Below are 14,369 nucleotides of genomic sequence, written 5' to 3'. Positions count from 1 at the left end.
TTTGGTTTTTTGGGGATTCGCTAATTTCACTTAGCATTATATTCTCCAGCTTCATCATTTACCTGCAAATGCCATGATTTTATTCTCTTTTAATGCTGAAAAATATTCCATTGTGTATATATACCACAGTTTCTTCATCCATTCATCTACTGAAGGGCATCTAGGTTGGTTCCACAGTTTAGCTATTGTGAATTGTGCTACTGTAAACATTGATGTAGCTGTGTCCCTGAAGTACACTGTTTTTAAGTCCTTTGGGCATAGACCAAGGAGTGGGATAGCTGGGTCAAATGGAAGTTCCATTCCCAGTTTTCCAAGGAATCTCCACACTGCTTTCCATATTGGCTGCACCAATTTGCAGTCCCAACAGCAATGTCTGAGTGTGACTTTTTCCCCATATCCTCGTCAACATTTATTGCTGTTTGTATTTTTAATAGCTGACATTATGACTGGAGTGAGATGAAATCTTAGAGTAGTTTTGATTTGCATTTTTCTAATTGCTTGAGATGTTGAACATTTTTTCATATATTTTGTTGATTAATTGTATACTGAGAAGTGTCATGTTCAGTTCCTTGACCCATTTATTGATTGGGTTTTTGTTTTTGTTTTTTTTGGTGTTAAGATTTTTGAGGGCACAGGGATTGTGGCTCAGGAGTACAGCGCCCACCTAGCATGCGCGGGGCCCTGGGTTTGATCTTCAGCACCACATAAAAATAAATGAATGGAATAAAGGTATTGTGTCCAACTACGACTAAAAAAATAAATAAATAAATAAAAAGATTTTTGAGTACTTTATATATTCTAGAGATTAGTGCTCTATCTGACATGTGTGTGGTAAGACTTTGTTCCCAATTAGTAGGCTCTCTAGTCACCTCACAGATTGTTTCTTTTTCTGAGAAGAAGCTTTTTAGTTTGAATCCATCCCATTTATAGATTCTTGATTTTTAATTCTTACACTATAGGAGTTTTATTGAGGAAGCTGGGGCCTAATCCCACATGATGGAGATTTGGGCCTACTTTTTCTTCTAATAGATACAGTGTCTCTGGTTTAATTTCTAGGTTCTTGATCCACTTTGAGTTTTGTGCATGGTGAGAGATAGGGGTTTAATTTCATTTTGTTGCATATGGTTTTCCAATTTTCCCAGCACCATTTGTTGAAGAGGCTATCTTTTCTCCAATGTACATTTTTGACACCTTTGTCAAATATAAGATAACTAAAATTATGTGGGTTAGTCTCTGTGTCCTCTATTCTGTACCATTGATCTACAAGTCTATTTTGGTGTCGATACCATGCTGTTTTTGTTACTATTGCTCTGTAGTATAGTTTAAGGTCTTGTATAGTGATGCCACCTGCTTCACTCTTCTTGCTAAGAGTTGCTTTAGCTATTCTGGGTCTCTTATTTTGCCAGATGAATTTCATGACTGCTTTTTCTATTTCTATGAAGAAAGTCTTTGGGATTCTGATTGGAATTGCATTAAATCTGTATAGTGCTTTTAGTAGTATGGTCATTTTGACAATATTAATTCTGCCTACCCAAGAACAAGGTATATCTTTCCATATTCTAAGGTTTTCTTTAATTTCTCTCTTTAGCATTCTATAGTTTTCATTTCATTAAGTTGATTCCCAAGTTTGGATTTTTTTTTTTTTGGATGCTATTGTGAATGAGGTAGTGTTCCTCATTTCCATTTCAGAGGATTTGTCACTGATATACAGAAATGCCTTTGATTTATGGGTGTTGATTTTGTATCCTGCTATTCTGCTGAATTCATTTACTAGTTCTAGAAGTTTTCTGGTGGAACTTTTTGGGTCTTCTGGGTATAGAATCATATCATTGGCAAACAGTGCTATTTTGAGTTCTTCTTTACCTATCCATATCCCTTTAATTTCTTTCATCTGTCTAATTGCTCTGGCCAGTGTTCCAAGAACTATGTTAAATAGAAGCAGTGAAACAGGGCATCCCTGTCTTGTTCCAATTTTTAGAGGGATTTCAATTTTTCTCCATTTAGAATGATGTTGGCCTGGGGCTTAGTATAGATAGCCTTTATGATGTTGAATATGTTCCTGTTATCCCTAGTTTTTCTAGTGTTTTGAACATGAAGGGGTGCTGTAGTTTGTCAAATGCTTTTCTGCATTTATTGAGATGATCATATGGTTCTTATCTTTAAGTCTATTGATATGATGAATTACATTTATTGATTTCCATATGTTTGAACCAACCTTGCATCCCTGAGATGAACCCCACTTGATCATGGCAGACTATATTTTTGATATGTTTTTGTATTTGATTTGCCAGAATTTTATTGAGAATTCTTGCATCTATGTTCATTAGAAATATTGGTCTGAAGTTTTCTTTCTTTAATGTGTCTTCCCTGGTTTTGGAATCAGGGTGATATTGGCCTCATAGAACGAGTTTAGAAGTGTTCCCCCCCCCCTTTTTTTCCTGAAATAAATTAAAGAGTATTGATATTAGTTTTTCTTTAAAGGTCTTGTAGAACTCGGCTGTATATCCATCTAGTCTTGGGGCTTTTCTTGGTTGGTAGGCTTCTGATGGTGCCTTCTATTTCATCGCTTGAAATTGTTTAAATTGTATATATCATCCTGATTCAATTTGGGCAAATCATATGATTCTAGAAATTTGTCAATGTCTTTGATGTTTCTAGTTTATTGGAGTACAAGTTTTCAAAATAATTTCTAATTATCTGTATTTCTGTAGTGTCTGTTGTGATATTTCCTTTTTCATCACTTATGTTAGTAATTTGAGTTTTCTCTCTCCTTCTCTTCATTATCATGGCTAAGGGTCTGTCAATTTTATTTATTTTTTCAAAGAAGCAACTTTTTGTTTTTGTCAATTTTTTCAACGGTTTCTTTTATTTCCATTTCATTAATTTCAGCTCTAATTTTAATTATTTCCTGTCTTCTACTGCTTTTGGTGTAGATTTGTTCTTTTTCTGGGGCTATGAGATGTAATGTTAAGTCATTTATTTGTTGACTTTTTCTTCTTTTAAGGAATGAACTCCACGCAATGAACTTTTCTCTTAGAACTGCCTTCACAGTGTTCCACAAATTTAAATATATTGTATCTGTGTTCTCATTCACCTCTAAATTTTTTTAATCTCCTCCTTGATGTCCTCTGCAACTAATTTTTAATTAATGAATTAATTTTTCATTTAGTAACATATTATTTAGTCTCCAGGTGTTAGAGTAGCTTTTATTTCTTATTTTATCATTGATTTCTAATTTCATTCCATTATGATCTGATAGAATACAGGGTAGTATCTATATTTTTTTATATTTGCTAAGAGTTGTTTTGTGGCATAGTATATGGTCTATTTTAGAGAAGGATCCATGTGCTGCTGAGAAGAAAGTGTATTCGCTCACTGAAGGGTGAAATATTCTATGTATGTCAGTTAAGTCTAAGTTATTGATTGTGTTATTAAATTCTATAGTTTCTTTGGAAGTGCTCCCTCTTTTTAAGTCTAAGTTATTGAAATATATATTCATGTATTTCAGTAGCTTCCAAACAAAAGCTGAACAAAGAAAACATATATAAACACAAATATGTGTGTGTGTATGTGTGTATATCCAAAACAATATAAACTCACAAGAAAAAATAAGATAGCACAAAACCATACAATCAGCATAACCAGAAAACAGAAGATGCCAAAACTTTAAATTATCTATAAGTTAGAAAAAAAGAAAAGGGAAAAGACCAAATCCTAGCCAACAACTGCTCATTCTTTGAGGGAACAAAAGCAGCCAGAAGAAAACCTGCAGAGGGCAAAGAGGTGAGCTGGTGGCAGCCTACTGTTGTTCTACAGTTTCCAGCAGTAAAAGTAAGAACAGGCTGAGAAACTTTTCCTACTTTAAATAGAAATAAAATTTTTAACTATAAAAGATTACTTTTCAGACTTCCATATAAGTTGACTTAAAAATCTAAATTGGGTAATTTCTGGACTGCCAAAAATGGTTACAGAATATTTAAACATAAAAGAAATAGAGGAAATTACCAAGCAACTACCCTCCAGGGGGAAAAAAAAAAAAAAACAGGCCCACATAGTTTCACAGGAAATTCTACCAAACTTACAAAGATCACATGGTCCCAATGCTCCATAAACTATTTTATAGCATTAAGAGTAAAAAAAAAGAAAAAGAAAAAAAGAAACTTCATATTTCTTTTTATGAAGCAAGTATAAAACTTGTTAAAGTCCTAACAAAAAAATTATAAGTCAACATCAGTTATAAATATTAAATTGAAATTACTACATAAAATAACAGCACAGAATCTAACTCTGCATTTCAGATTTCAGAGTATTTCAGATTTTGGATTTTTGGATTAGAGAAGGCTCAAACTGTATATATCATTGTCCTGAAGCCAGGGTCTTACTTAAAGGGAAAACAATGAAATCAGGAATAGGAAGGACAAGGATGTCTATTATCTTCATTACTATTTAACATGTACTTATAGTATTGGCTAAAGCAATTATAAAAAAGAAATCAATTAGAAACATTATACTTAGTAAAGATGCAGTAAAACTCACTCTTTTTGCAGGTGAAATAATATAGTTGCTTATCTGAAAAACACCTTTAAATAAAATCAATAACAAAACTAACCCCCAAATTAGAAAATTTAATAATATAGCAAGTCATAAAATTAATACACAGAGGGCTGGGGTTGTGGCTGAGTGGTAGAGGGCTTGCCTAGTACATGTAAGGCACTTATTTCCATCCTTAGCACCACAAATAAATTAACAAAATAAAGGTACTATATCCATCTACAACTAAAAATATTTTTTTAATTAATAGAAATCTATATACATATATATACATACACACAGCTAATAACTAATTTAGAGGACATAACAACAAAGAAACATCCATTTGCCTCAAAGACGACTAAAGCAATTAAGGAAGTTATTTAAAAATAAATAAAATGTGAAATAAATTTATTTCACATGAAATAAAACGTTTATATATAAGGAAAACTTTAATTTTCTAGGATAACAACATCATAAATACAACAGTTCTCTCTAAATTAGTTCATGTATTTCCTTTCTTGTTTTTGTTTGTTTGTTTGTTTTGTCGTGCTGGGGACCAGGGTCACATGCATGCTAGAAGAACCTCATGTGAAGCTCTACCATTGAGTTTCATTCCCAGCCCCTAATTTCTTTCTTTCTTTTTTTTTTTGTTGTTGTTGTTGTTATTGTTGTTGTTTTGTTTTAGTTTTGGGTACTGGGAATTGAACCAAAGGGACTTAATCACTGAGCCACATCCCCACCCTTTTTATTTTTTATTTTGAGACAGGGACTCCATAAGTTGCTTAGGGCCTTGCTAAATTGCTAAGGCTGGCTTTGAACTTACAACCCTTCAGCCTCAGCCTCCTGAGAAACTTGGATTACAAGCATGTGCCACTGCACTTCATTCCCTTGAATTCTTATGTCCAACCCTGTTCCTAATTGTTATTAGGAGATGGGCCTTTGAGCCCATAACAATAGACTAAATGTTTATATCTCCACAAACTTCATATGTTGAAACCTAATCCCCAAGGTGATAGTAATAGAAAGTAGGACCTTTGAGAGGTAATCAAATCATGAGGACAGAGCCCTCATGAATGGGATTAGTGGCCTCATAAAAGAGGTCCCAGAGCTCTCTTTCCTTTTTCTTGTATGAGGACATAATGAGAAGATGCCTTCCATGAATCAGAAAGTGGGCCTTCACCAGACAATGAATCTGCCAGTTCCTTGATCAAGGAACAATCAATCCTTGATTGTTCAGTCTCACTGAACAAAAATGTAAAATATTTGAATGGCTTTGGAACCAGAAAGTAGACTTTGAGGAAACTGCTAGTAAAAGCCTGAAGTGCCTAGAAGAGAATATTAGTGGTATCTTTGAAGTCCTTTGAAGATGCTGTAGGTGAGAACTTATAAGAAGATAAAGAAAATCTGACCAGGAACTAGATGAAGGGAGATTCTTCTTATAAAAACACAGGGATTTTTATAATACTATTGCCTGAAATTATGTGCAAAATTAGAAAACATACAAAATGTTGAAGTTGCTACCTGATTTCTTATTGCAACTTATAGTAAAATTCTGTATCTTTATATTGAGGAAACAATTGTTAAACAAAAAGAACCTAGAACGTGATAGTTTTGAAAATTCTCAGATTTTTTAGAGGTAAAAGATGCTAAAATTAAGAAATAGACTTTCAGCAAAGATCAAATTCATGACACTGCCAGTAAAACACTGTCTGAGATGAAGCCCAGGCTATGTCAAATCCTCAGTTAAGATCTCAGAAAGGGGGCTGGGATTGTGGCTCAGCGGTAGAGCGCTCGCCTAGCACGGGCAGGACCCAGGTTCGATCCTTGGCACTACATAAAAATAAAGGCATTTTGCTGTGTCCATCTACACCTAAAAATTAAATATTAAAAAAAAAGATCTCAGAAAGATTAAATGGAATACCTCAGTACATAGTTCAGACAGCTCTGTTTTACAAATTCTCTCAAATAAAGGGCCACTAGGAAGCTTAAGATTTTTGACCCTCAACCATTTCAGAAGAGTCTCATGGTAGAAAAGAACACATTACAATAAGATTTGTGGGGGTGGCTAAAGCAATGACTCAAGATGATCAAGAAACCTACAAAGTTCATAAGACAAAAATAATGTACACTGAGGAATTTTGGATGCTGACAACATTATTTTTTTTAACCTAGGTGGTAATGTAGGTCACAAGCTATCACCTTTATGAGAATTCACATTCTTGCTTGCTGTGTACAGTGTTTTGTTTACTTCTCTATTTTGAGTGATAATAGACAACAATACAAAGTTCAGATTAAAAGAAATGGTTGGCTTGACCCACTAAACTTGATTCGATTCCATAATTTCCTAGTGGGTTACAATCAATGTTTGAAAAATTCTAACCTACCCAGGGGCAGAGGGACCTGCCTATAATTCCCAGTGACTTGGGAAGCTGAGGCAGGAGGATTGCAACTTTGAGGCCAGCTTAGGAACTTGGTAAGACCCTGTCTCTAAATAAATAAATACGACTGGGGATATAGTTCAGTAGGACAGCACCCCTACCCCCCCCAAAAAAAAAAAGTCTACCTAAGAAAAGAGCTATGGCAATGAAAGAACTGGACGAAAGAAGATAGTTTGATGGTTCACAGGTAGAATTTCTAGGACATAGTAAGAAACTGGAGTGGAAGAAAGGGAGGAAGAATTATCAAAGTTGATTCATGTTTCTGCTTTGAGAATTTTAGTAAATGGAAGTGCCACTTACTTCCATTCTTGCTGAAAGACTTGTTTCCTTTCTGACTACTTGATGCTGCCTATTGAGCCTAGGATATTTTTCCTGCAAAGAATTGGAGTGCTGACCTGTTAAACATGGTCATCTTCTTTCTTATCTCATAATATTCAATAAGGCAGTGGTTCAGTCATACAATAGAAAAAAAATCACCCTATCTTCACTAACCCATGCTTTACCCATCTGGTAACCATTGACCATCAGTCAAAGAACATAATATTAGCTACAAAATCCAAATCAACTAAGAAATTTTAACCCCTTAAAATGCCATGGAATATGGGATGATGACAGACTCCTGATAGACTCAAATAATAAGAATACAATTTGAGGGGCTGGGGTTGTGGTTCAGCGGTAGTGCACTCGCATAGCACGTGTGAGGCCCTGAGTTCAATCCTCAGCACCACATAAAAATAAAACATAAAGATATTGTGTCCAACTGCAACTAAAAAATTTTTTAAAAGAATACAATTTGGCTATATAAATCTATTATCAAGAACAAGTTTAAAGTTTTACTATCATATTCAGAACTGGTAATCCTCAATTTATCATCCCTGATTAAAGGAGACAAAAAAATGTACTTTTTCCTATTTCAATTTCCTACTATGTAGTATTCTAGGTGTACTTCCCATATGATGTCCTATGTATACTTTCTGTACAGGGACTACTTCACCAACCTAGTTCAAAAACTAGTTTATATCTTATATATCATGATATCCTCCACAGTTCCTTAATAAATATATAACTAGTAATGAGTCTTAGGTTTTGTTGTTTTTTATGGTGCTGAGGATTGAACCTAGGGCTTTGCTGCTAAACAAGTGATCCATTGATGACCTACAGGGCCTCATTAAGTTGCCCAGGCTGGCCTCAAACTTACGATTCTCCTGCCTCCATGTCTCCTAGGTAGCTGGGATTACAGGATGCATCACTGTACCTGTCACCTTAAAGTGTTGTTTTGTTTTTTAACATACCATATTTTTCCATGTGTTCTTTTCCAGCAGAACCAAACAGCTGAGGAACAACTGGGTGGGCAGAAATTCCATACTTATTGACCAAGACTTCAAAATGTTTATCAATTGGATTGGTCCTATCTGAAAACTAAGAGGTAAAAAACAAAATTTAATAAGTAATAGCATCGTATGTGTCTCTTTCAACTCTTACACTATTTGAAAGAACTTTGCTTATTCTAAGAACATAGTAAACCAAAAATGGTCAATGTAAATAAAATCATCAGTAAATCCTTTGCAGGAAAACATGGGAAGAAGAAAAATATTCAAACAATCAAAGAGGTATTAATTATTTAAAAAATACTGATCAAGCATGCAATATATGATAATAACTATTCAAGGTTCAGGGAATAGAAGAATAAACACATCAATTAAAGATTCTTCTCATCTGACATTTACATTTGGCAGGAAGAAAGGAAGAAGGTGATGATAGAGACAAGAATAAATTGAAATGTAAATAATAATGCTATGAAGAATAATATATATGAGGAAAAAGATAAGGACTGAAGGTGAGAAGTGCTATTTTACAGACAATGGTCAGGGGAGATCTCATTGATAGTGACATTTAAGCAGGGATGTAATGGAGTGGGGAGTAAGTTATTTAGGTAATCTTGAGAAAGGAACATTCTAGGCAGATGGAATAGCAAGAACAAAGACACTAAGGTAATAGCATAATTAGGTGTTTCAGAGAAGGAGCTAATCAGGAAAAGGATAAAGTGATGCACAGAAAGTATAACCACATCTGTTTTCATGGTTCTAGAAGAGAAGATCAGAATTCCCCACTGCAAATATTCCATAGAGGGAAAGCTAACTGTTTTGTCAATTCACCTATTACTCTACCATACACCTTTGTATGCAAACCCCAATCTAGCACACAGCCTCCCACACAGTAAGTAGAGTAGACAGCCATCACAAGAAAACTACAGACCACTATCTCTGATGAATATAAAATCATTTTTTTTAGAGAAAAAAATCCTAAACAAAATACTAGTAAATTGAAAGCACCAACACATAAAAAGGATGAAACATCACACTAAGTGGAATTTATCTCAAGAATGCAACGTTCATTTAACACCTGTAAATCAATTAATGTAATACCCTATATCAATAGAACAGAGGACAAACACCACCCAATCATCTCAATAGACACAGAAAAAGCACTTAAAAATTTTTTTAAAAGACAATTTGCATTACAAAAACTAAAATAAAAACAAAAAACAGGAAAAGGTAACTTTCTTCAACCTAATAAAAGACATCTACCAACAATCCACAGGCAGGACTGGGAATGTGGTTCAGTGATAAAGACTTGCCTAGCAGGGGCTAGGGTTATGACTCAGTAGTAGAGCGCTTGCCTAGCATGTGTGAGGCAATGGGTTCAATTATCAGCACCACATATAAATAACTGAATAAATTAAAGGTCCATCAACATCGACTTGTCTAGCATGTACAAGATTCTGGGTTCAATACCCAGCATGATAAAAAATGAAAAGGAAAAAAGTTTTTAATCCAGAGGTAATATTACTATTCTAAGAACATAGTAAACTATTGGTAACCATCTGATAACCACTGACCATTTGATTTTGTAGCTAATATCTTGTTCATATTTAATGGCAAAAGACTTATAAGATCTTATAAGGTCAGAAACAAGATAAGGATTTCTGTTCTTACCACTTCTATCCAACTGGAAGTTCTATCAATGGTAATTAGGCAAGAAAAAAATCAAATAAAAGACATCCAGAATGTTGGAGCCTTACTTCATACCTCATAAAAAAATAAATAAATAAAGCTCAGAAGGAACAAAGACCTAAATGTAACAGCTAAAACTACAAAACTCTTGGAAGAAATCAGGAGCAAATTTTTATGGCTTGGATTTGTCAAAGGTTATCTTAGCTATGACACCAAAAGCACAAGCAACAAAAAGATAACTCAATCAGGAGGCTGAGGCAGGAGGATCACAAGTACAAAGTTAGCCTGGGCAACTTACGCCTTATCTCAAAATTTAAATAAACAAATAAAGGGCTGGAATATAGCTCAATGGTAGAATGACCCTGGGTTCAAACCCCAGTACCACCTAACAATAAGAATAACAATAAATACTGATAATATAAATTGAACTTCATCAAAATTAAAACTCTGGCATCAAAGGACAACATTAACAAAATGAAAATACAACTCAATTAATGGGGAAAATATCAGCAAATTAAATAAGGAGTTTGCATCTAGAATGTATAAAAAACTTTAACAACTCAATAAAAACATACCCTAATTTTAAAATGGACAAAAAACTTGAATAGACATTTCTCTAAAAAAGATAAACAATGATCACTAAGCACATGAAAAGATGCTCAACATCAGTTATGGAAATATAAATCAAAACCACAAGGAGATACTACTTCACATCTCTAAACAGCTTTAATCAAAAAGACAAATAAGTCAGGCATGGTGGCACACACCTGTAATCCAGTGACTCAGGAGGCTGAGGCAGAAGGATTACAAGTTCAAGGCCGGCCTCCTCAGCAACTTAATGAGGCCCTATACAACTTTAGTGAGATATTTTCTCAAAATAAAAAGGCTGGGGATGTGGCTCAGTGGTTAAGCACTCCTGAGTTCAATCCTAGTTCCAAAAAGAAAAAAATAAATGACAAATAATAACAAGTGTTGGCAAGATGTAGCAAAATTGGAGCCCCCATTACTATGGACTGAATCATGTCTCTCCCAATTTCATAGGGATGCCCTACCCTCACTCTGTATTGGAGATAGAGCTTTTAGGAAGTAAAGTTTAATGGGATTATAAATTTGGGGTCTTAATCCACAGGCAAAGCAGTTTTCAAGAAGAGGAAGACAAATCTTCTCTTGAAGAAGACTGAGTACCAAGTAAAAGCTGAGTGAAGGCACAGCAAGACAGCAGCTATCTGTAAGCTAACTATAAGTCATTTCTCACAAAGAAATGAATCAGCTGGCATCTTTGGTCTTGGACTTCAGAGCTGTAAGAAACAAATTTCTGGCTTTAAGCCAACCAGTCTATGGTGTTTTGTTAGGGAAATCCATGCAAATTATTAACAGTTTGGCAATTCATTGTATTTTAAACCAGAAATTTCAGTCCTAGATGTACACCCAAGAGAACTGAAAACCTATCTCCATAAACAAAATATTATTATATTATTATGAATGTACATAGCAGCATTGTTCTCAAAAGTTAAAAAGTAGAAGCAACGTTAAGTGTGTAATCAACATACAAATGAATAAACAAACTGTGGTATAGCTGACACTGGAATACTATTCAGCAATAAAAAAAGAACATAGTAATGATATATACTACAACATAAATGAACCCTGAAAACTAAGTAAAAGAAGCCAGACACAAAAGATAGTGTATGATTCCATTTATGTGTAATATCTAGAACAGGCAACTCGATGAAGACAGAGTAGATTAGTAGTTGCCTAAAGCTGGCTAGGAGTGGGCAGGAAAGGGAAAGGACTGCTAGTATATATAGGATTTCTTTTTAGGATGTCAAAAAAGTTCTAAAATTAGATTGTAATATATATTTCAACTAATAAATTTGCAAAGATTAAAAACTGTGCATCTTTGAGGAGGGTATAGGGGGAAACAATACAGGTACTTTCATACACTCCCAGTGAAAACTTAAAGTCCTATAATCTTTCTGGTAATAAGAATCAAAAGTCTTAAAAATGTGTATACCTTTAACTCAATCATTCTACTTTTAGGAATATATCCTAAAATATAATGTGCCCAAAAATATATTTATAAAGGTGCTCATGATGTTTTGTTTTGTTTTGATGTGGCATTGGGGATTGAACCCAGGGACACTAACACTGAGCTACATCCCTAGCCCTTTTTTATTTTTTTGGTACTGGGGACTGAACCCAGAGATAGTTTATAGTGAGCATCCTTTTTCTGTTTTTTTGTTTTTAATTTTGAGACAGGATTTCCCTAAGTTGCCCAGGCTGGCCTCAAACTTCCAATTCGCCTGCCTAAGCCTTCCAAGTATCTGAAATTACAGACATATGCCACTGTACCTGGATGCTCATGTATATATTTTTATGATTTAAAATTTAAAAACTAAAATAAAAAAACACTACTAAATGACAAAATCTAACCAAACAAGAGAGAATTAAAATTAAGAATTCTACAATGGGAAAATATCATTTAAAAACAGCAATGGAGCTAGGGTATATCTTACTGGTAGACTGCTTACCTAGCATGCTTAAGAGCCTGGGTTTGATCCCCAGCATCACGAGAAAAAGAAAAAAGAAAAGAAAGAGAAAGGAGGAAATTTAAAAAAAAGAAAGAAAAAGCACTAAGTGAAAATTTGGACCATTTAAATATAAAGGAAAAGACTAATCATAGGAATTATGGTTACAAAGATTGTATTACAGGGCTGGGGCTGTAGCTCAATGGCAGAGCACTTGCCCAGCATGTGTGAGGCACTGGGTTCGATACTTAGCACCACCTTAAAAAAAAAAAAACACAATAAAGGTATGCTGTCCATCTACAACTATTAAAAAAAAAATTTTAAAAAGACTGTATTAAAACTTTGTTAAATGTAAAATCAGACAACTAATAAATATTAGGAGTTTGGAGAAGAAATGGAAGGATCTTAAATGTGCTAATTTGGATATGTAATCTATATTTAAGAATTGAGACATTTTACATTCTTTTCTCACACTAAGTGAGATCTTCTGTGTACCATATACTTACAACACATCTCAACTTGGATACAAGTTTCTATCAGAAGTATTTGAACTATATTTTGATTTTATGAAACCTGCAGTTGTAAAAGGAGATTCACAGGCCCAAGTTATTCCAAACATATTTAAAAATTTGCTAATAACTTACTTGCGTATTAATTTAAATTAATTAAAATTAAAAATTTAGTCCCTCAGTAACCACATTTTAAGAGACTGATTAGTAGAGTATTCAAGATGGCAGATTAGAGGAAGGCTGCATTTCTAGTTGCTCTGTGGCTCAGGATTCAAGCAGCAGGAATACTCTTCTCAGTGAGGTGGGTGCAAAAAAGAATTCAAGAAATTGAATATCAGAGACTCTTCAGAAATTTGGGTGCACTTAACAAATAACAAGTAAGAGTAGATTGCTGCCATGCTGGTTGCATCAGCAGAAGCAGCACTGCTTTACCACAGAGGGAGGGATAGCACAGACAGAAAAACTCAATAGACAAATCTGACATGGAAAAACCTATAGAACAGAAAAGCAGTCTGAACTTAGCTGATCCAGAGGCTGCACGGTGAACGGGTGTTTTAAAGGTGCTGTGTTTTCTCAGTGGGTAAGCAGAGGGCTGAAGCAGGGAGCCATCTTGAGGAGACCATGCTGCAGCTTGCTCCTTCAGTAACCCAGGAGATCATAGCAAATATTGCCATATTATCCTGGCATGTGCCTACTATGTGGCCTAGAGTATCCCTGGCAGAACATGATTGAAATAGGCATAGAAAAGATTATATCCAGGAAGATTCAAGTCAGAGGTACAGAGGGGAGTGCACCTACTTTCCTTTTGAGTCTGGCAGCTCACATGACCAGCAACTCACATGACCAACTGAAGGGGATCAGGAAACTGAAGAGGTGAGTATAATTACACTCAGGGACTGAGCCTGGGAAGGCCATATCAGTGGGCAGCAGCAGAGTGTCTGAGCCCTGTGAAGGGTTGATTCCCCCACCCTTAGAATTCTCAGGAGGCTCCTGAGATCCAGACTCTCAGCAGAAATCAACATCTGCCTGGCTCTTGGGGTATACTGATCTAATCTCTCAAGAATAGATACAACCCAACAAAGTTCCAAAGACCTGAAGAAACCTAACTCCCAGCCACCAGAACTCTCCACTTACAACTCTGCAGCAGTTCCACATTGGAGTACATTGATCTGGTTTGTCTAGACAAAACTCCAACTGAGAGTATTTCTGTTCCATCTGAGATTAGGGAGAAAGGAAACTAGAAAACTATTTCAACTAGCTTCAATTCTAGGCCATTCCAGATGGCAGTTCAGTGAGCAACACGGAAAGAACAAGAGTCCAAAAAATCCCACCCCTTGTTCTAAGGGG

General features: G+C 35.0%; 1 protein-coding gene across 1 annotated transcript in view; it reads right to left on the bottom strand.

Moving 5' to 3' along the window:
• The window catches only part of Scp2 (sterol carrier protein 2), a 107,108-nt gene that overhangs the window by 70,238 nt on the left and 22,501 nt on the right, over positions 1–14,369 (bottom strand). The window contains exon 6 of the mRNA XM_027945011.2: positions 8,264–8,390. Coding sequence (XP_027800812.1) covers positions 8,264–8,390 — 127 coding nt within the window. The remainder of the gene's footprint in view (positions 1–8,263; positions 8,391–14,369) is intronic.

The sequence above is a fragment of the Marmota flaviventris genome, chromosome 10 (genome assembly GCF_047511675.1).
Source record: "Marmota flaviventris isolate mMarFla1 chromosome 10, mMarFla1.hap1, whole genome shotgun sequence".
Taxonomy (NCBI): Eukaryota; Metazoa; Chordata; class Mammalia; order Rodentia; family Sciuridae; genus Marmota; species Marmota flaviventris.
The sequence above is the reverse complement of the archived record's forward strand: the minus strand, read 5'-3'. Positions and strand labels throughout refer to the sequence as shown.